Genomic DNA, 23,841 nt, shown 5'->3' with positions numbered 1-23,841 from the left:
CCTTATGAAAATACAAAATATATTTTGTTAATTATTATATGGATAAGTATTTTCCAGTCCTGTGGTCATTTAGAAAGATTTTCCAGTTAAGTATAGGAATACGTATGGCAAGCAAAGAATGACTTTTGGTATGCAACCTCATTTGTCATTTTTTTCATCCACTTTACAGAAGAAGCTGTCACTTGACTATATCACAATGCTGATTACTATTGCTGCCATCAGAGTGTCACATATTAGCCTCAAAATTAACTCCTCATTGAAAACATGAGTTAAAGGGCTTAAGGACAGTGTGAGATTTTTCCAGACTAAATGAAAGGGCAGTAATAACTATTTTATGCCTCTTGGCTAATATATGTTTGCATGTTGGACAGAGTTTAACCTAGGCTTGCTTTCTTTGTAATATATCACATGCAGGTGAGGGTGTGGGGTAGGAGATATGGCAGATACTATCTACCTACCAGAGTCTTCAGGTGCTTACAACAAACCTGAAGACAGTTGAAGAGCCAAATTGACTTAAGACAGTTTGTAAAAAGAGGAAATTCTGGCCAATGGTAGTAAGAATGAGGAGTAAAGGAGAGGTTTGATTATTATAGATTATTTTCTTCACTTTGTATTAATAGGCTTTTTAGAGAAGAACAAAGGAAAGGAGACAGATAAAAGCAAAGATATATTTGAAAGTTTAAAACATGATACATTCTGTATAAGGCTCTATGATACACACTCTCAAATAACAGAAATGATACCAAATCAATGCAAGAGTATCCTTTTGTCAACAATTGTGTTTTCTTTCATTTTTACCAGTGAGCCTAATGAAAACTAAATTCTATTCCATTGAAATTAATACAATCCAAAAATAAAATTTTATTAAATATCCTGCTATTCAATAAAAAATTGTGAGTCCTTCTAGAGGCAGATATAAACTATGGAGATTAAAAAGCAAAATAAGCTGAAACTAGATCCTTTCCTTACTCCTTATACGAAAATTAATTCAAGGTGGATTAGAGGCTTAAATGTTAGACCTAAAACCATAAAAACCCTAGAAGAAAACCTAAACAATACCATTCAGGACGTAGGCATGGGCAAGGACTTCATGTCTAAAACACAAAAAGCAACGGCAACAAAAGCCAAAATTGACAAATGGGATCTAATTAAACTAAAGAGCTTCTGCACAGCAAAAGAAACTACCATCAGAGTGAACAGGCAACCTACAGAATGGGAGAAAATTTTTGCAATCTACTCATCTGACAAAGGGCTTATATCCAGAACCTACAAAGAACTCAAACAAATTTACAAGAAAAAAACAAACAACCCCATCAAAAAGTGGGCAAAGGATATGAACAGACATTTCTCAAAAGAAGACATTCATACAGCCAACAGACACATGAAAAAATGCTCATCATCACTGGCCATCAGAGAAATGCAAATCAAAACCACAATGAGATACCATCTCACACCAGTTAGAATGGCGATCATTAAAAAGTCAGGAAACAACAGGTGCTGGAGAGGATGTGAAGAAATAGGAACACTTTTACACTGTTGGTGGGATTGTAAACTAGTTCAACCATTATGGAAAACAGTATGGCGATTCCTCAAGGATCTAGAACTAGATGTACCATATGACCCAGCCATCCCATTACTGGGTATATACCCAAAGGATTATAAATCATGCTGCTATAAAGACACATGCACACGTATGTTTATTGCGGCACTATTCACAATAGCAAAGACTTGGAATCAACCCAAATGTCCATCAGTGACAGACTGGATTAAGAAAACGTGGCACATATACACCATGGAATACTATGCAGCCATAAAAAAGGATGAGTTTGTGTCCTTTGTAAGGACATGGATGCAGCTGGAAACCATCATTCTTAGCAAACTATCACAGGAACAGAAAACCAAACACTGCATGTTCTCACTCATAGGTGGGAACTGAACAATGAGATCACTTGGATTTGGGAAGGGGAACATCACACACCAGGGCCTATCATGGGGAGGGGGGAGGGGGGAGGGATTGCATTGGGAGTTATACCTGATGTAAATGATGAGTTGATGGGTGCTGACGAGTTGATGGGTGCAGCACAGCAACATGGCACAAGTATACATATGTAACAAACCTGCACGTTATGCACATGTACCCTAGAACTTAAAGTATAATAATAATAATAAATTAATTTAAAAAAAAGAATGGAATAACTCAAAAAAAAAAAAAGCAAAATAAGAATGATCTATCATTTTGAGGAGTATGTACCATAGTGGAAGAATACAGAAGACAAAGCGATGATTGCAGTAAAAATAAGATAATATTTGCTAGAATAGACACAAATACAGGTTTCTGTGGAATCCTGTTTAGGGGAAGTTAACTCAGACTTCATTGTCAGGGAAACCTTCTTTGAGGAATTGGAGGACAGGACAACAGGAGGTTCCTGGGGGCAATTAGAGATAGTCTTCTAGGTAGAGACAAGAACTCACACCAAAGGTACAGACAAAATGGGGTCTGGGGACAGCTACCTGGAACTACAACCCTGAGGATAAATACCCAGGGAAATGAAGGACTGGGGAAAAGTTAGTGTTAGCAAACTGGAATAAAAGGAGGCTAAATAATTTGAACTAAGTCAGTGATATAATATCTTAGAAACTTCTCTGTCTGCTCCATACATACTGAGAATTCCAATAATTTCTAGAAGGTATGTGAGGGGCCTGAGCTATTTTATTTTCTGAGAGTTGGCTTTAGAATTCTGCTCTCTCTCTCTAGGATAATCAATTCCCTCTCATTGCTTCCCTACAGCTAACCCATCACCTTTGTCTCGGATGAAGTCATTGCCTCAGGGAAATGTCAACCTGATTGCCCCACAGGCACTTTAGACTAATTGGTACAAAAGTTGATTTGTCATTTCAGGCTTACAACAAACCTCAAATATATATAATAAAATATATATTTTTTAAAGTGAATTTATCATCTTTTCTCATTGACTTGCTTCCTTTCCTATATTTTCTATTTCAGGGTAGGTTTCCTCAGCTACATAATCAGCCCAGAATAGAAACCTGGCTGATATCCTTAACTACACCCACTACCTCTCCTTAAAACATGACCCTGAGAAGGAAGAGAAAGGCTTTGTGAATATTTTCATTAATGCATAAGATCCAGGAAGATGGAGATTATTCACCAGTGAATCCCCAACACAGAATAATGCCTGGCACATAGTGGAGACTCTCTAGCTGGCTGGCTGGCTGGATGGATGGATGGATGGATGGAGGGAGAGAGAGAGAGAGAGAGAGAGAGATGTTGGATTAATAAATGAGTGAATTTCTCATTTATTTTTGTCAGCTCTTATCTCATTTAAAAAAAGCATACTAATGAATTAAGATGTTTCTCAGAATATGAACTGATTCAAAAGGAGAGTCCATAGACAGGAAATCCAAAGAAACATATTAGGATTTTTAAATTTGTTATAATACTAAATACTTTTAAAACTTTGTTTAAAACAGACATTGCATTAAAAGTCACTGAAAGTAGACCCAAAACGATAGTTTGGTAAAAGGTGTTTGACTTCGTTATTTGTAGTGAGGCAGTATAGCATATGTTTTAAAAGTGTGGGTTTGAATTTTAGCCCTTGTATTCAATGACTGTGTAACTAAAGTCAGGCCGTTCAGCCTCTGTGTGCCTCAATTCCCTTATCTGTGAAATGGAGATACTAATATTACTTACTGCCAAGAGTTATTGAAAACATGGACATAGTAAATGTGAAGTACTTATAAGAGTATTTACCAAAGGGAATGTGCCTAATAACTATTAACTACTATTAGAAGGACAATAATTTTATTTAAAAAGACATTTTGTAAAGTTGAGTTTTTGTGTTTTAGTTTGTTTTTCTCTCTCTCTCTCTTTTTTTTTTTTTAATGAACAAATGATCTTCCAAAATGATCTTACATGGTTGAAACATCAGACCCGGTCTCTCCGTTGTAGTCTAATAACAAAGCAAGTGAGATTTACAATAAACTGGTTCCTAGAGCTATGCTGACTGGGTTCAAATCCTCATTCCATCATTGACTAGTTGTATAAGCTTGAACAAATTGCTTGTTCTTGCTGTGCTTCAGTTTCCTCAGCTGTAAAATATGGGTAAGTGCCCATCTACTGGGTGCTTGTAAGGATTAAATTAGCTAATATTTGTAATGAACTTACAGCTGACCCTAGCCAAACAAACAAACAAACAAACAAAAAAGCTACATGCTCCGGAATGCTTGCTTACTTGTTGAATAAATGAGTGAATGAATATCCCTTAATGTTGTATACATGATGTGTTTCCTCCCTTTAATAATAAAGACTAACGAATAAAGTGTCGAAGCCTGAGGAACAGTTAACAGACATCATCAGTGACAGTGAAGAATAAGATTTCATGGAAGTATGAAAGTAAATTTTTGTTTTCTTATTCTAGAAAGGTAGACAAGTTACACTGTCTTAAATACCAGGAGGCTGAATATTCATTAATCTGTTTTTCTAAGTAATATAAAAAATAAAACATGGTGAGTATTTTAGAAAACCAAAATGATAATTATTTTTAAACTAAATATTTTTAAAATATTAGTATTTATCATATGAACTAGGATCAAATGCTTCATAACATGAGCTTCTATTTATGCACCGCAGTCAATTTCTAAACTTTTATTTCCAGAATGGAGTATACAGGACTAGAAATAACTTCAAAATTTTTTTTTTATGTTTGATTAGCACAGAGTAGAATGAAATATCAATGCTGGGCGGAAACTTAAAATAATAGTAAAGGATAACAGTTATTAAATGTTTAATGTGCAATATCTTAATCATTCTTCCTAAAACCTTAAGAAGGTAGAGCGTCTATTTTGCAGGTAAAGAAAAAGCCCAAGCAAGGATAAGTGGCTTGCCCAAGGCACCGTGGCAATGAATTGAGGGAGCTAGGATTCCAACTCCAGACCTACAATTTTTAATCCCACATCTCTACTGGCCCTTTGGAATTAGCACTTACAGTGACATTACTGAGTTCATAAGAAAGCACTATTGCACATCATACAGAAAATGGAGCATATCTCAAAAACCTTAAGTAGACAAAGTCTTAGCATTAAGAGGATTGGTTTTTAATTATCAGAAAGCTAGTTTTGTCATATTATGCCCTGTAACTAGATACTGTTCAGTTTCTGTCTTTGAAGGAGCCAATGTAGTTACTGATAAAGGCAGTTTTAATAACTTCAGATTATGTAATATTTTACAATTGACTTTACAAAGTATTTTTATCTTTATAGATTATGCTGAAAATTCTCTAAATTCATGCTTCACATATTTTTTCTGGTCCCAGTTTCCTTAAATTTTACATTATGATTTTCTTATGTGAGATCATTCACCTGGGGTTTCTATTTTGTAGCCTTTGACTAAATTAGCCTTAAGTCCTTAAATTTCACTAGAAAACTATCTCCCAAATTAATAGCCCCAAAGCACTTAAGCCAAAAATTGATTTTTTTATTTTACTCGCTGTTGAGTTACATAGACCACACTGCAAAACTAAACAGAGTTTTTAAATTGTGATCTATATTACTAGAATTCCCTGACTAACATAAACCAGATTACTTCTTGTTTTACTTTCCCCTTTTTTCCCTAACCACTTGCAAGGGAATATTGACGGACTTTGATTTCGATAAATCTATTAACATAGAAAAAAGTGAATATATATTCATTTGTCTCTATTTTCTTCTGTACATTTATTTCATAGTTTAAACTATAGACCTGAGATGTGTTATTGCATGGTTTTGTTGATTTGTTTTTGTTAGGTTTAAAATGAAAAGCCTTTGAGATCTTTTACAATTAAATGAAAATGTAGGCAGAACAGAAGGAACACCAGATGGGGGTCTCTCAAGAAGTGTCCTCAGGGATATCACATGAAAGTGAGGTGATCCTAGGTGAGCAGAATACTATAGAATTTGTGACTGAAATAATATCTTAATACAAAGAATGTGCGATTTATATGCTAAGGAAATGGTATGTGACATATATATGTACATATGCCTACAGATATATGCATAGAATCATCTTGAACTGGAATAAACTTAAAAAACTAAGGTACACTAACTTCATCATTTATGGAAGAGTAGCTTAGGGGAAAGAGATTTCAAATAATGGGTAACAATGTCACAAAACTCATTACTTTTTTGGCAGAGGCATGACTAAAAATCAGGTGTCCTTGTTTCAAGCCTGGTATTTTTTCTATCAACCCAAACTGTGTCTGGGAAAAGAATATAAATTTATTAAAATGTAGATTTTCCCCCATGTAGCAATATTTGCTGATATGCAACTTTAAATATTTTTTTAATTCCAGGCAGAGTTATAGAGCATTACATTATAGATATCATTCTCTTTGAGGGTAAAGAGTTTGGCTTGAGTAGCAAAAGGTTTTGAAGCATGCTTAATAACTATATGCTTGAAACAACCACTTGTAAAAACGAATGTAAATATGTTAATTTGTGTTTGGGATTTCAATAATCACCTCATGTATAATAGCTGGAGGAAACTGCTTGGCCCTTTATCTGGTTTCTTTTCATTTATAGCCTCATCACTTTTCAAACTCAATACTGATACTGCTCAAAGCTGAGTGATGTACTGACATTTTTCACAGAAAAATAAGTTTCAGAAATCTTCAGTATTCCCATACTACTAATTTTAGTAAAACATTACTATTTTATACACTTTACGTGAAATAAAAAGTCAGACACAATTTTCCCATATTTACTGCCTCGCAAAATTATAAAACCAAAACAATTTGAATAGCTAAATAGAAATAAGTCCACAAAGTCATAAAATTGAACTTAGAATATTTAACTTAATGTAATTACTGGTATGAATCTGGTAAAATTAAATTGCTATACACCAAATAATTTTAGCACTGATTGTTATAATACAGACACTTTAAAAAATAAAGATTACGGCCAGGCAGGGTGGCTTACGCCTATAACCCCAGCACTTTGGGAGGCTGAGGCGGGTGGATCATGAAGTCAGGAGTTTGAGACCAGCCTTGCAACTACGGTGAAACACTGTCTCTATTAAAAATATAAAAATTAGCCAGGAGTGGTGGCAGGTGCCTGTAATCCCAGCCACTCAGGAGGCTGAGGCAGGAGAATTGATTGAACCCAGGAGGTGGAGGTTGCAGTGACCCGAGATCGTGCCACTGCACTCCAGCCTGGGTAACAGAGCAAGAGTCCATCCTTCATCTCAGGAAAAAAAAAAAAAAAAGATTACAATACAGATATTACATATATAACACTCACAGGTGTATATGCATACAAATATATGATGGACATGAGGATATGAGTATTTTAAAGACTAATAATAAAATGAACATGCATGTACTCTCTACCTAGTTAGTATAAGGCATTATGAGCAATGGTGATACCGGCTTTGAGCCTTAAAAACTACTCTTTGATCTCACCTCCATTCTTACGTGGTTATCCCTGTACTGATTTTTGAGTTTCCTAGTCCTTTATCTCTTTATAATCTACCAACTATACATACATATATATACACACACACATACACACAAAAATATATCAGAGATTACATATTGTTTAGGTTCTCCTATTTGGGGAAATTATATAATGGGGATATTTGGTTTTGACTTTCTTTTTTTCTCTTCCACGTTACTTTTTTGAGATGTAGTTGTGTTGATGTGTGCAGGTGAGAGTCACTGATTTCCACTACCGCATATGTTTTTGGTGTATACAGTATACATACTAGTGTAAGTGGACGTTGTTGTTGTTTTTACTTTTTATATTACAAAGATTTTTGTTACGAACCTTCCAGTACCATGTCTCCTTATATATACATCAAATCATTTCACCTAAACAGGAACATTTTGTTGTTTTGGATATGTACATCTTCAACTTTTTAAGTGACGCCAGATGGCTTTTTAATGCAGATTTAGAAAAACTATATATGTATTAAACTTTTCCCTGTAGTCGCAATTTGCATACTCATCAGTTAACAGTAAGTAAATTCATCTAAAATATCCCTCTTTTGTCAGGGCAAAGCATTAGTTCTTAAAAGAATACAGATGGCGTTCCTTTACTCATCAACATGGGCTTAACTAGATGTGGTCATTTCTTTTATAAGTGTATCAATAATATCCATATCAAAGAATCCAATGGATGCCTTTCAGCCCTTATTCTATTTTGTTTTTTGATTTTTAGTTTAAGTTTTAGCCCTTATTTTTGCTGGACTTCACTGTAGCAAGACTGAACAGCCCTTCCTCCTCAAAACTTTGTTCCTCTGGCTTTAATGATAATAATTTTCTCAACTGTGTACTTGCCCCTCTGCCTATTTTTCTGCCTGCTATTGAATTACTTTCTTGTTAAATGTCAAATTTCCTCAGGACTTTGTTCTGGGCCTTTCTATCTCATTCTCTTCATGCTCTCCTGAGGTTGTTATGTCATCTGGCCTCATGTGTTTAAATACTATAGCCTGGAAAACTTCCTGAATCATGAATATAAGTGTGAACTTGGTAATTTCCCCTACAAGCCTCAGAAACACCTCAAACTTAAAAGTGTCCAAACTAATTATCTTGTCATTCTCCCCTAAATATTTTCTTCTCAATCTTCCCCATCTTACTGATGACCCTCACCTCCATTTAGTTGCTTAATCCAGAAGTCTGAGGCTGATGCTTGACATCTCCTTCTCACATCTTCATAGGTTTATATGTGCAAACACACAGTTTATTTCTGCATTTTCTAATAAGATTAAATAATTAGGGTGATATAAATACAGTGGTACATCTAAACCAGAGAGTGCTTGAATAGAGGAAACTATGATTAAATGAATGGAGACTGTTTCAAACTAGAAGCACATACAAATGGAGAGATCAAACAGAGGTCCAAAGGATGTTGAAAACACACAGATTAAGAGAGAGTCTTGAGTGGAGATAGATTCAGGGACAGGTCCTTCCAGATTGCTGGCACTCAAGAGTTTTCCAAGGACAGGAAGATATAGATGCAGAGCTGAAAAAAAGATGCATCAGAGTAAAAACTGGAAGAGTGGTAGGTGGGAAAAAGGGGAGTGGTGGGAAAAGAGGTTTCCTTCTGTTGGGTCGGAGTCAGTTTCTGCTGCTCCAGGGAGTGAAGTCCAGTCCATGGTGTATTATTGTCTCACTAAGAAAGGCAAGGCCTGGCTGGGCAAGGTGGCTCATGCTTGTAATCCTAGCTATTTGGGAGGCTGAGGTGGATGGAATACTTGAGCTCCGGAGTTTGAGACAAGCCTGGGCAACATGGAGAAACCCATATCTACAAAAAATAAAAATTAAATTAAAAGAGCAGGGCATGGTGGTACATGCCTGTAGTCCCAGCTACTAGGGGGCCTGAGGTGGGAAGATTGTTTGAGCCCAGGAGGTCGAGGCTGCAGTGAGCCGAGATTGCACCACTGCACTTCAGCCTGGGTGACAAAAGTGAGAACCTGCCTCAAAACAAACAAACAAACAAACAAAACAAGGCGGGTCCTCATGTAGGAATAAATTGTACATTGAAAATTATTCTTATACGTGCAAGGAATGGGAAATAATTCTTATTGGATGAGTCTGCATCTGATAATGTGTTGACTTGTGATTAAGTGCTCTCAGCAGAACAGACACCAGATGCCCGAGTCCAAATGGTAGTCCAGCAGAATAAGCAGATGGGTGAATGAATGAATCATTTACCACATAACCTCTAGAAGGAGCAATGGATCGTAAAACATGCCAGTGAAACCTTGATGTCTCTATTACTTTGCTTATGTTTATCAGAGGTTTGGGTTTACTTTCACCAGTAAGTGGACCCCTATAAATGGCTCTTTAAGAGACATATTTATTGTGCAATGATTCTCTTTTTACACATTGTTGTACAGAAAATGAGGACAGGGTAATGATTAACTTTTATCCCTATAATTTACAAAACCCAAAAGTGTTGAATGTTGTTAACTTTCTTGATTTCTTCAACGGTGTGTTTTAATTTTTTCTAATTATTTAATGTCCATTAGAAAAGTGTCTTTGAAGAGCTCAAAAAGGTTGGTAAGCATTCTTTTATAGAATATCAAACACATTTAGTGAGGTGCCATTAGATACATACAATGTCTCTAACTTGATATGCTGGGACAAGTAATATAAGCAACCCATATTTTCTACAGATAACTGAAGTGGTTTCTTTTTTCTTTTGTTCTTCAGGAATCTCTCACAAATCCTTAAAGAGAATCCTGTTTTTATGTTTTAGACTATTAATTAAATAGTAACTTATTTTGGCTAAAGGATTTTGATGGCTAATGATTGACAGGCCTTTTTATAAAAGTGAATGTAGCAAACTAATTATTGACTTTGTAAGTCAATGTCTTGAACACACATGAAGTGCATAACACTTATCTGCTTTACTAATGTCTTTATTTCTAAATGGAATCACTAGAAGGTTTTAAGAAATTAAATTATTAAACTTCTTTACTATGTTGAAGTTATAAATTAATTTGAAAATTAAGATGAATGTTTAGATTTTTGGAGTCAGTCACTAATTCTTCAAAAATTCCAGTCCAATATAATAGTCCATGCCATCACACATCCGTTTTTAATCCTAGTGACTTACTGCATCTGAAAAAAGGTAGCATCTTTCTAGATTTTATAATATCAACTTCTGCATATATAAAAAAATCTAATTGATTAACAATATTTATTTCTTTCCATAATTATTTTATTTCCTCTCATATTTAGCAAAGAGAATAACTGGTACCATCTGCATTTACTAGGAATTAAGATTTGGCGTCCTTAACTAACTTGGACCCAAAAGCAAGAGTCCATGCACTGAAAAGTGTAAGCAATTAAAGAACTACCAAGAAAGTGTTTTTCTACCACCCGAGAGAGGGCATTTACTCTCAGACCTTGAAAGTTATCATCATTTATGGTCATCAGGGGAAGCAGAGTTTTTCACACCCCAGGCACAAAACTGAAAGTGTCTAACTGTTTCATTCTCTTCTCACATACTGAGCTCTGGGTTATTTTGTTAAAGGAAGCATTAAACAACCTGTCAGCACATATACATCGGATTAGGGACTTTTATCATATGGAGGGACTCTGGCCAGTTCAGAAAGACATTATTGGAAACTTAGAGATGAGAGCATAAATGTAACTGAACACTTTTTGGCTCAAGGAATCAACTATCGTTCTTTTCTTTAGTGTTTTATATTACAAACCTGTTGTTTTTAATTTTCTGAGCACTAACAACCCACTGTGCCTAAACAGCTCTTAATCAGAACACAATGATTAGATAGTTAGAGCCTGCATGATACTTAGATATTCAGAGGAGTTGCATTGCCCAGAAACAGGTTCAGAAGGCTGAATTTCCTATCTTTCTTTTTCTGATTCATCATATGAGCTCTCTGTAAGTTTTATCATCTAGATACCTCTTTTTTTTTTTTTTGAGATGGAGTCTCCCTCTGTCGCCCAGGCTGGAGTACAGTGGCGTGATCTTGGCTCACTGCAAGTTCCGCCTCCTGGGTTCATGCCATTCTCCTGCCTCAGCCTCCCGAGTAGCTGGGACTACAGGCACCTGCCACCAATCCCGACTATTATTTTGCATTTTTAGTAGAGGGGGGGGGTTTCACCGTGTTAGCCAGGATAGTCTTGATCTCCTGACCTTGCGATGTGCCCGCCTCAGCCTCCCAAAGTGCTGGGATTACAGGCGTGAGCCACTGCACCTGGCCTATCATCTAGATACATTTTATAGTTTGTATCAGTCATCTGGTATATAGCAATATAAGTGTATGTCTCACATATTCTAGCACACACACATACACACATAGTTACTGTGACACTGTAACAGTATAAGAAAAGAATAAAAAAAGCAATGAGGGGCTGACATAAAATCTTTCAACTACAGCATATTTAACAAGGAGGGAAAACCTGCTTAGCTGGCTGCCTTTTTAATTTCAAGGTAACTTTATTGGTCCAAATACTGAATGGTTCTCCGAATTTGATTATAACAAATGTCCAGATGCCTTACATCACAAGATAGATGTCAAGCTTTTTAGTGAGATAATCCTTTAGTAAAGGCCTATGTTTCAGACAAGGTTTTAGGAGAAAAAGTCTTTAACAATATAGTCAATTATTATCATCATCTCTCTGAAATTTCAAAACTCTATCCTCCCTTACATAACAAGCTCTCTGCCTTATTAACAAGCTTCTAGAGAAATAACCTAAAACCACTCTGTTGCTTCTTCCAGTTCATTTATTCCTCCTCACAATATTACAATTTGATTTTTGTTAACATTTTTCTCCAGAAACTGGTGGTTGACCTTTTGTAACATTGGTGTTCAACAGATGCTTCTTTTGGAAACTGTTTCTATCTTTGGTTCTTGTGACATTTTTTTCCTTTGTCTACTGCCAGCCTCTCTATTCCTTAACTAATTTGGCGTGTACCTCTTTCTTAGCCTAGTTCTTGATTGCTGATTCCCAATTTTCAGCCCTCTTTTATCTTAATCTTCAAAATCAATTCAATCAGTTATTGTGGCTTCCACTATCTCCTGTGCAGACTCCCACAGCCATATGTTAATGATCTTTTGTGAACCGAAGGTCCATATTTCAAATGACTCGTGCATCACAACATTCCACTAATAGGAATGATACTCAGCAGGAACACACAACAGACTGATGGATTCGTGGTGATGGCAAGCCAGTTGTTAAATATTTGAAAATCATTTCTGCCTCAAAGCAACTGTATTAGTCTGTTCTCACATTGCTAATAAAGACATACCCAAGACTGGGTAATTTATAAAGGAAAGAGGTTTAATTGACTCACAGTTCCACACGGCTAGTGAGGCCTCACAATCACAGTGGAAGGCAAATGTGGAGAAAAGTCATGTCTTACATGACATCAGGCAAGAGCTTGTGCAGGGGAACCCCCACTTATAAAACCATCAGATCTCCTGAGACTTATTCACTACCAGGAGAACAGTATGTGGGAAACTACCCTCATGATTCAATTATCTCCACCTGGCCCCACCCTAGACACATGGAGATTATTACAACTCAAGGTGAGATTTAGGTAGGGACACAGCCAAAGCATATCATCAACTCAAATGCAATGATGAACCTGCCATTTTCCCTATAAATAATCCTAGATTCATTCCCCATTTTGAGAATGGGACTATAAATTCTATGGTTACATAAGCCAACCTGGTGATTAAAATTCCAAACTTTCTATATTTTTTTAACCAATAATTATGTTTAAGTTCAATAGCATTCATAGTTATTCTCCCACCCTTATTGCCAAAATATCTTTTTTGTTTAATTATTCTGAATAAACCTGACTTTGCCATTTCTTACAATGTAGTCCTAACCCTTCCAGTTGTACACTTCAGTTGCTATCAGAGTGAATATAGCATGAGGACAATTCCTACCCAAACTTGTTAAGTGGCTCCCCCATTTAAGAAGTATGTAATGTATAGTATGGCATCAATATGTAAATATATACTATTCTGCCTTTTACATAGGATTCATTATTCTCTGGCTCCCACTCACCTATCCAAAATCAAGTCTTCTTTCTGCTTACTTCATATCAAACTCCATGTCTACATAATAATAAATTATGTCTACTCCACCTCCCCCTCCCTCAGGCCCTTCCATTACCTAAGCCCGTGTATATGTAATATTGCCCCTGTCTGCAATGACAGCCTACATATTATTTACCAGGCAGACACTTGATCTTTCTTCAAATCTCTAATTACAGACTCCCCTACTTCTTCAGGGAGGTTAGAAGACATCTTTTTCTATCTTTCTATTTGCTTCTGCATGTGTTTATATTTATAACAAAGTAAATGCTCAACTATATTTATATTCAGGTGTAGCTAATTGAGTCTTGAGACATTATATTCAATTAATGTATGCTCAATTAAATTTGGTTCCGTATTAAAATTTATCTTTTATTTGGAAAAAATACGGTTATGAAAGAAGAGGACAAATGTAAATTATTAAAGGTTGTATTTATGTTTCTTTCATTCTTTAGCTGAGATCTCTATTTAAAAGCTGTTCATTGAGCTCCAACTATATGACAGGAACTGTCCTTGCCTTGGTGTATAAAAAAGTAAACAAAACATATTTTTTACTATTATGGAGCTTATAGAATGGTTTTATTTATGAAAACATCAATGAAGCACATTAATGTTATAGAAAAAGTCACATATATCTGTTTAATGATCAATAAATATACTGCTAATGGAGTAAATCTGAATCTATATATCAGCATGTTTACAGATAGAGAATTATCTTATTTCATTAAAAGCACATGTATCACATCAAATATGCTCGTGAATTTTGTTTTATGTATATTTTTGTTTTATTTTATCTTGTATATTATGGAGTCATGATATTTATAGTAAGTAGATGTATGTGTATCAATTTGCATTATTTGTGGGACTTTGAAACAATAGCATTTTATATTTCCAATAATATAAAAATAGTATTTTCAAATAGGTAAAGTGCAATGGTAAATATAATAAGGGAAAAGATTAATAAATGTAATAAGCTACTGGTATACTTAACAAACAACCTTAAATTTTTAAAGCAATTTGCTGCAATGACATAAAATGGAACCAAATAATAGCATTTAAGTCAGCTTTCAAGCTATTTTCCTAAAATATAGCTTAATAATGAAGACAATAAGCTAATTATCTAAATGGAAATTTAGAGAGTGGGCTGGCATGTGCGCAAAACTCTGTAATAAACATTCTCACATTTTAGCAATCTCATATGAAACAGAGACTGGGGATGGTCTTCCAATTCCATTTCTCATACTACATTTTTGGTGTGTTATTAAGGAAATCCATTGAAATATCCAGTGAAAATCACTGTCTTAGTGGTGTATGAATCACGCATGCTAAATCCTATTAAGAAATGTAATACACGCGACGTGGTGGGCGCCTGTAGTCCCAGCTACTCGGGAGGCTGAGGCAGGAGAATGGCGTGAGCTCGGGAGGCGGAGCTTGCAGTGAGCTGAGATCCGGCCACTGCACCCCAGCCTGGGCGACAGAGCCAGACTCCGTCTCAAAAAAAAAAAAAAAAAAAAAAAAAAAAAAGAAATGTAATACACATACTATAGCCATAAGATGGAAAAACAAACTGACATTGGAGCAATTTTTAAATGAGAACAGTAAACTTCTATTATACTTTGGTATGACAGATAAAAATGTATGTTAGATGTTAGTAGAATCACTCAAAAACTTTTTTGAAACCATGCAGATGATCGCACTAGCCAGAAAATATTTCCAAAGTTTTTCTTTTTCATTTTTCAATATGATGACATAATTAGTATTTTAAAACATCTATAGAAATACCTGGATTTTCCCACGAAGGTCTGGAAATCCACCAATAAAGACAGATCCTGATTTTGGCAGGGGTTTTCCAAGTACGTGATTGATAGATTCGCATGTTTGTGTATTCCTCCCTAGAATAGTCAGTTCAGCTTTACATGGATCCAATTCTTGCCTGTAACCATTTAAGAAAGAAATATATGGTTTTATCATGAGTCATATAAACATTTGTGTGATGAATTAATTAAGCTATTATCAAAAGAATATATTTAAGTAAATAGATTATTTCACAATAAAACAAAGCCAGAAGTAGATTCATCTGTTATACATTAGAAATCCTTCATGCTTTAAGTACATAAATACAAAGTTACAGTTTGTATTTATTACATTGTTAAATGTTCTGTATGAGTGAAAAATATTAAAAAGAATCAAATTTCAATGTAGTCATACAGTGTATAATATATATTTAGGTGGAAAATAGATATACTACAGACAGTAATTAGCTGTAGAAATGTAAATTATATCAACAAGCAAAGCACGGAAAAATTAACAAATGAATAAATCAAATATAACCTAATCAGGAAGATCAGAGTAATAATTTCCATATGCCCATTCTTTTAGAAAGATGAAAAAGACGAAATACTTTGTCAATACTTTAACGTGTAGATATGCATGTGTCATTTACTCTAGCCACATGTTTAACTAACTGTTTATTCCAGAGGTTGACAAACTATACCATTGGGCAAATTTTGCCTGCCACATCTAAGTAAATAAAGTTTAATTGGCACACAGCCACGTTTCTTTACATATAGTCTATGGGTTTTTTAATAACAGAATTGAATAATTGAAACAAGACTTTAAGTCCCAAAAGGCCAAAAATATTTACGATCTAACCCTTATAGAAAAAGTTGGTAGATCCACTACCTATTCATCAAGCAAGCTTTATCATAATCCTTTTCAAAATAATAGTACACATATAATAAAAGACACCTACATAGCATCCAACTATCAATGCCATTCTATTCCATGAATATGTGACATTCTGGTTTTCATATATTTATACTGAATTATGGCATACATAATAAAGAGGGTAAAGGATAAAGCTGTATACATATCATATTGTGAACATATTCAAGTAACCACTACCTAGGACAAAAAGCACAAAATTACTACCTAGACCACCCCACCCCAACATACACACACAGGCGCACATATGCACGGACACACACACACACTCACTCTCTCACAACTCTTCTATCTTAATTCAACATCATGTTTTTGAGATATATATTTTTGAATTGAATATTTATTTTCAAGATATATAATCAGACACTTTACAAATTATTCTAATGTTGGTATACTGTGAAATTTTAAATTTTTGAGCTATGAATAGTGCTGCTATAGACATGTTTGTATGTATTATTTCATGTGCAAAAATGTGCATTTCTGTTGAGCATTTAACAAAAAAGTACTTAGAGTTCTATGTTCAGTATATGTGCTCTACTGGTTGTATATTTTGCAAGGATTTTCTTTTTACTTTTGGTATCTTATAGTTTTACTTTTTTAATGGTGCTTTTCAATAATCAGTAGTTGTTCATCTTAATTTATATCAATTGATCAATGTTTTCCTTAATAATTAGTATTTTGTTGTTGTTCCTGACTTATTCCATTTTTGAAAATATGTTTTACTGTTGACATTTAGATCTACAATCCACCTGAGATTGGTTTTCATATAGTTCCAAGTATGTATCAGCTTTTATTTTTTTCTTTATGGAAATCCAATTGACTCCGTAACATGAGTGGAAGAGAACTATCCATTCTCCACTGTTCTACAGTATCACTTCTGTCATAAATCATGCCCACATATATGTAGGTGTGTTTCTAGACTCTCTTTTCTGTTCCACTGGTCAATTTTTCTGTCTTTGTACTAATATATCAATGTCTTAAGACTTACTCTAAAAGTACAGTATTTAATACACAGTAGAGTAAGCCATCCTACTTCATTTTTTCCCCTTAACATTGTTTTGGCTGTAAGGTATGTGTATGTGTGTGTGTGTGTGTGTGTGTGTATGTGTATGTGGGTGTGTGTGCACGCATGGGTGTGCGTGTGCGTGTGTGTTCGTGGGCTTTCTCTCTTTTATTGGTTCATATTTCTACCTTTGTGTCAATATTACACTGCCTGATACTGATACTGCCTAATGCTAATGCTTTGTAAGTCTAGATATTTTGTATAGTAAATTATCTTACTTTGCTCAGTTTTTTTTAATTGAGACAATTAAATATCCTTTTCTTTCTCTCTTAAGTTTGATGAATTATGTTTGCTGGCTTTCAAAAGTTTGGGTGTATTCTTGGAGTAAGTTTAACTTGGTTATAACATAGTGGCTTTCTTATATAATGCTGGATTTACTTTTCCATCTATTAAGGAATTTTTACATACAGTTAATAAGGGATAGACCTTTCAATTTCTTTTTTTAAATATTTTTTATTATACTTTAAGTTCTAGAGTACGTGTGCACAATGTACAGGTTTGTTACATATGTATACATGTGCCATGTTCGTGTGCTGCACCCATTAATTCGTCATTTACATTAGGTATATCTCCTAATGCTATCCCTCTCCCTGCCCCCCACCCCATGACAGGCCCCAATGTGTGATGTCCCCCTTCCTGTATCCAAGTGTTCTTATTGTTCAATTCCCACCTATGAATGAGAACATGCGGTGTTTTTTTGTCCTTGTGATAGCTTGCTGAGAATGATGGTTTCCAGCTTCATCCATGTCCCTACAAAGGACATGAACTCATCATTTTTTATGGCTGCATAGTATTCCATGGTGTATATGTGCCACAGTTTCTTAATACAGTCTATCATTGATGGACATTTGGGTTGGTTCCAAGTCTTTGCTATTGTGAATAGTGCCGCAATAAACATACGTGTGCACGTGTCTTTGGAGCAGCATGATTTATAATCTTTTGGGTATATACCTAGTAATGGCATGGCTGGGTCAAATGGTATTTCTAGTTCTAGATCCTTGAGGAATCGCCACACTGTCTTCCACAATGGTTCAACTAGTATACAGTCCCATCAACAGTGTAAAAGTGTTCCTATTTCTCCACATCCTCTTCAGCACCTGTTGTTTCCTGACTTTTTAATGATCGCCATTCTAACTGGAGATGGTACCTCATTGTGGTTTTGATTTACATTTCTCTGATGTCCAGTGATGATGAGCATTTTTTCATGTGTCTGTTGGCTGCATAAATGTCTTCTTTTGAGAACTGTCTGCTCATATCCTTTGCCCACTTGTTGATGGGGTTGTTTTTTTTTTTTGTTTTTTGTTTTTTCCTTGTAAATTTGTTTGAGTTCTTTGTAGATTCTGGATATTAGCCCTTTGTCACATAAATGGATTGCAAAATTTTTCTCCCATTCTGTAGGTTGCCTGTTCACTCTGATGGTAGTTTCTTTTACTGTGCAGAAGTTCTTTAGTTTAATTAGATCCAATTTGTCAATTCTGACTTTGGTTGCCATTGCTTTTGGTGTTTTAGATATGAAGGCCTTGCCCATGCCTATGTCCTGAATGGTATTGTCTAGGTTTTCTTCTAGGGTTTTTATGGTTTTAGGTCTAACATTTAAGTCTTTAATCCATCTTGAATTAATTTTTGTAAAACGTGTAAGGAAGTGATCCAGTTTCAGCTTTCTACATATGGCTAGCCAGGTTTCCCAGCACCATTTGTTAAATAGGGAATCCTTTCCCCATTTCTTGCTTTTGTCAGGTTTGACAAAGATCAGATAGTTGTAGATGTGTGGTATTATTTCTGTAGGCTCTGTTCTGTTCCATTGGTCTATATCTCTGTTTTGGTACCAGTACCATGCTGTTTTGGTTACTGTAGCCTTGTAGTATAATTTGAAATCAGGTAGTGTGATGCCTCCAGCTTTGTTCTTTTGGCTTAGGATTGACTTGGCAATGCGGGTTCTTTTTTTGGTTCCATATGAATTTTAAAGTAGCTTTTTCCAATTCTGTGAAGAAAGTTCCTGGTAGCTTGATGGGGATGGCACTGAATCTATAAATTACCTTGGGCAGCATGGCCATTTTCACAATATTGATTCTTCCTATCCATGAGCATGTAATGTTCTTCCATTTGTTTGTATCCTCTTTTATTTCCTTGAGCAGTGGTTTGTAGTTCTCCTTGAAGAGGTCCTTCACATCCATTGTAAGTTGGATTCCTAGGTATTTTATTCTCTTTGAGTGAACTCATGATTGGGCTCTCTGCTTGTCTTTTATTGGTGTATAAGAATGCTTGTGATTTTTGCACATTGATTTTGTATCTTGAGACTTTGCTGAAGTTGCTTATCAGCTTAAGGAGATTTTGGGCTGAGACGATGGGGTTTTCTAAATATACAATCATGTCTTCTGCAAACAGGGACAATTTGACTTCCTCTTTTCCTAATTGAATACTCTTTATTTCTTTATCTTGCCTGATTGCCCTGGCCAGCACTTCCAACACTATATTGCATAGGAGTGGTGAGAGAGGGCATCCCTGTCTTGTGCCAGTTTTCAAAGCGAATGCTTCTAGTGTTTGCCCATTCAGTATGATATTGGCTCTGGGTTTGTCATAAATAGCTCTTATTATTTTGAGATGTGTACAATCAATACCTAATTTATTGAGAGTTTTTAGCATGAAGAGCTGTTGAATTTTGTCAAAGGCCTTTTCTGCATCTATTGAGATAATCATGTGGTTTTTGTCTTTGGTTCTGTTTATATGCTGGATTATGTTTATCGATTTGCATATGTTGAACCAGCCTTGCATCCCAGTGATGAAGCCCACTTGATCATGGTGGATAAGCTTTTTGATGTGCTGCTGGATTTGGTTTGCCAGTATTTTATTGAGGATTTTTGCGTCGATGTTCATCAGGGATATTAGTCTAAAATTCTCTTTTTTTGTTGTGTCTCTGCCAGACTTTGGTATCAGAATGATGCTGGCCTCGTAAAATGAGTTAAGGAGGATTCCCTCTTTTTCTATTGATTGGAATAGTTTCAGAAGGAATGGTACCAGCTCCTCCTTGTAGCTCTGGTAGAATTCGTCTGTGAATCCGTTTGGTCCTGGACTTTTTTTTGGTTGGTAGGCTATTAATTATTGCCTCAATTTCAGAGCCTGTTATTGGTCTATTCAGAGATTCAATTTCTTCCTGGATTAGTCTTGGGAGAGTGTATGTGTTGAGGAATTTATCCATTTCTTCTAGATTTTCTAGTTTATTTGCATAGAGGTGTTTATAGTATTCTCCGTAGGTAGTTTGTATTTCTGTGGGATCGGTGGAGATATCTCCTTTATCATTTTTTATTGCATCTATTTGATTCTTGTCTCTTTTCTTCTTTATTAGTCTTGCTAGCAATCCTTGTACTGCTCTGGTAAAATTTTAGTATCAAGGCTATGCTTTCCTCACATTCAGAAAGATTGTGTTACATTGATGTTATATCTACCTTTTATGTATGATAGAATTCACTGGTATAGCCTACTGGGCCTGAAATTTTCTTTGCATTTTCTTTGTGGAGATGACAAATATGGATTATATGTATTTAGTTGACATAAATTATCTATGATCATGTCTATTTTATCACATGGTAATTTTTTCTAGGAATTTTTAATCTAAAATTTCAAAGTTATTGGCAAAAATGTTTCATAATTTCCTTTGGTTATATTGGTATTTGTTTTGGAACTCCCATGTCTGCCATTTTTTTGGTATGATATTTGGCTAATTGTGTCCTTCTTAATTTTGTTTTGAAAATCAATGTTGGTAGAAAGCAGAAAATATCAAAGAACACACTTTTGGCACTGTTGATATTCTCCATTCTCTGTTTTCTGCTTCATTAACTTCTGCTCTTTATGATTTCCTTCCTTTAACTTTCTCTGTGCTTATCTTACTCTTTTGTTTCTAGGGTTTTTAATCTATCATGAGCTTTCAGGATAGAAAATTTGTTCTAAACATAAGTTTAGCTGTATTCAACAAGTTCTATTTTTCATTATTATCTGTTCAAAATATTTTCTAATTTCCTTTGTGATTTTTTTCTTTGGCCTCAATGCTATTTAGAATTGCATTGTCAAATTCACAAATATACAGGTATTTTTCTGGTCATTTTTTAATATTCTAATTTTAGCTCAAAACATTTGAGCTAAAATTTGTCCAGAAAATACTATCCTTTAACTTTTAATAATTGTATAGGTTTTTAATAATAGGTATTGAAGATAGATGCCAGGAAAGGCCAAGTAACTGCTGAACACCATAAAGATGTGGCTGACCTACACTGATATTATTTGCATGGTTACCACATTGTTACACAGCAAGTTTCAAACTTGAACACGTGTTAGGAGACAGAAGGAGAGTCATTAAATAGGTCAATCCTGTAAATGATTCTCTTTTAATTCTTTGAAATATGTTGATTCAGGTTGCATAGCCCAGCATGTGGTCAATTTTAATAATATTTTCATGACACTGGAAAGTCTGTTGTTGGGTGAAGTATTTTTGATATGTGAATATTGTCAGGTTTTACGCGCACGCGCACACACACACACACATACACACACACACCACAAATATACACACATTCCAACACATCTATCCAGGTTTATAATACATTTAGAATAAATATAATGAAACAGTGAAATCATGTCTATGATGTATGCACCTTTTTTCTTCTTGAGAAAATATTTACACATATTCTTCGCATCCTCCTATCTACATCATAATATAAATCTCATAGACCTAAGACCAGGTATGGTCATGCAGCCAACTTTGGGGCTTTGATAAAGAAACCTTTGACAGTGTTTTGAAAATATCAATGATATTCCCTATTTTAAGAATATGGGAGAAAAAAAAATTGTTCAACATTTTTAGAAACCACTAGATATTCTTGGATTCTGTATTTAGAAGCAAACTAGAAGCTTTCTGGGTTAATTACTTCTTACAATTCAACTGTTAAAAATATCTGAGGGAGAATATAGCTTCCAGGAAGCTATTCATTAAATGATAAAAATAAAAAAGCACAACTGCTTTAATAATTCTCTAAAATTTAATGTTTGGAAAAAGAGTTTGTACTGGTTTATGATATTAAAATAGCAATAATAATTATTCACTAACACTTTGTTCACGAATTCATTTCTTATAAATGAAACACCTTAATATATCAAACATATTTATTTGATCTTTGGTTATGACAACTGAAAGACTAACATAAAACAATATATATGAACTCTATGTTTTCTTTCCTTACTATACAAGCAATATAAACTCATTATAAAATTTAAAAAAAATAAACAAAGTTACCCAACATCCATACTTGGCTTTAATAATCATATCAATTATTATATCAATTGACCTAAAATATAGGATAATAACTATATATCTGGATTTATTTTCTGGTTTTCACCATTTTCTCTTATATGACTATATCACTATTTAAGTGAATCCCATTATTGGATATTTAGTTTATTTTTTGAAATTTAGAATCACACCACAATTATGTAGTAATTAATACTCGGGAAGTCATCTCACTCTTGTTCAGTTATTTTCTCGTAAGGAGAATTTATTCACTAGAGGTGAATTGTTGAATCAAATTATAAGTAATTTTAGTGATTTATCATCAAATTTCTGGCCTGCTCTGCAAACTTTGTACCTTTTCATCTAACACCTACAATTACATAAACCAAATTCCTTGAAATAAATCTTTTAATATAAGTTTTCTGTTAGTTCTGTTTCTCTGGTAAGACCCTGGCTGAGATTTTGGTACCCGGAGTATGAAGAGTATCAAGATGACTGAATTTTTTTAGTCATTGTACAAAAATATCTCATATTTTCTTATTTGAAGCTGTATTAATGCTGATGGAGTATACAATTTGACTTTTTAATTGGAACTGGTGCTGATAATAGTTTCTGTTAAAATCTCAATTCATGTCTTTCTCAACTAGTATTAGCTAAATGGAATTCAGTTCCTTGAGATTTTCTGCATGAACAGCAATGGATCAGGTGATTAGCCTTTGACTATCAATTCTGAGCTAGAGAATTGCTATGATTTTTGAAATAAATAAATGAACAGAAGAAAAAGGGTTTGGAGAAAGTTAATATATCATGGGGGAAATTATAGATATATTGCATTTGAGGTTTTTCCTTGAACTTAGGATTTTTATTATTTTAGAGAATTTCTATTCATTGTCACAGAAGGTAGCTTCACCATCGGGAATACTATTATCTATATAATAATTGTGCAGGTTTTCGTCTTTGGATAAGTATGGGAATTTTTCTTTCATACTTAAAATTCTTCATGGTTATTCTTGTTTTCAAAGATATTATCATATCTGAAATAAATTACCCATTGTAAATGAAAACAAGAATGGCACATCATCTTTTCTCATACATATATTCAGAGAGCTGGCACCTATGTTATAGGAAGATGAAAGGTAAGCATGCCTCCATTATAACTACGTAGGCCATCAGGATTTCTTTGCCATCGATGCAATTCTAATATTT

General features: G+C 34.6%; 1 protein-coding gene across 2 annotated transcripts in view; it reads right to left on the bottom strand.

Moving 5' to 3' along the window:
* The window catches only part of EYS (EGF-like photoreceptor maintenance factor), a 1,786,799-nt gene that overhangs the window by 647,945 nt on the left and 1,115,013 nt on the right, over positions 1-23,841 (bottom strand). For both annotated transcript variants that reach the window (XM_078001263.1, XM_078001264.1), the window contains exon 26: positions 15,353-15,503. In XM_078001263.1, coding sequence (XP_077857389.1) covers positions 15,353-15,503 — 151 coding nt within the window. The remainder of the gene's footprint in view (positions 1-15,352; positions 15,504-23,841) is intronic.

The sequence above is a fragment of the Macaca mulatta genome, chromosome 4 (genome assembly GCF_049350105.2).
Source record: "Macaca mulatta isolate MMU2019108-1 chromosome 4, T2T-MMU8v2.0, whole genome shotgun sequence".
Classification (NCBI taxonomy): Eukaryota; Metazoa; Chordata; class Mammalia; order Primates; family Cercopithecidae; genus Macaca; species Macaca mulatta.
The sequence above is the reverse complement of the archived record's forward strand: the minus strand, read 5'-3'. Positions and strand labels throughout refer to the sequence as shown.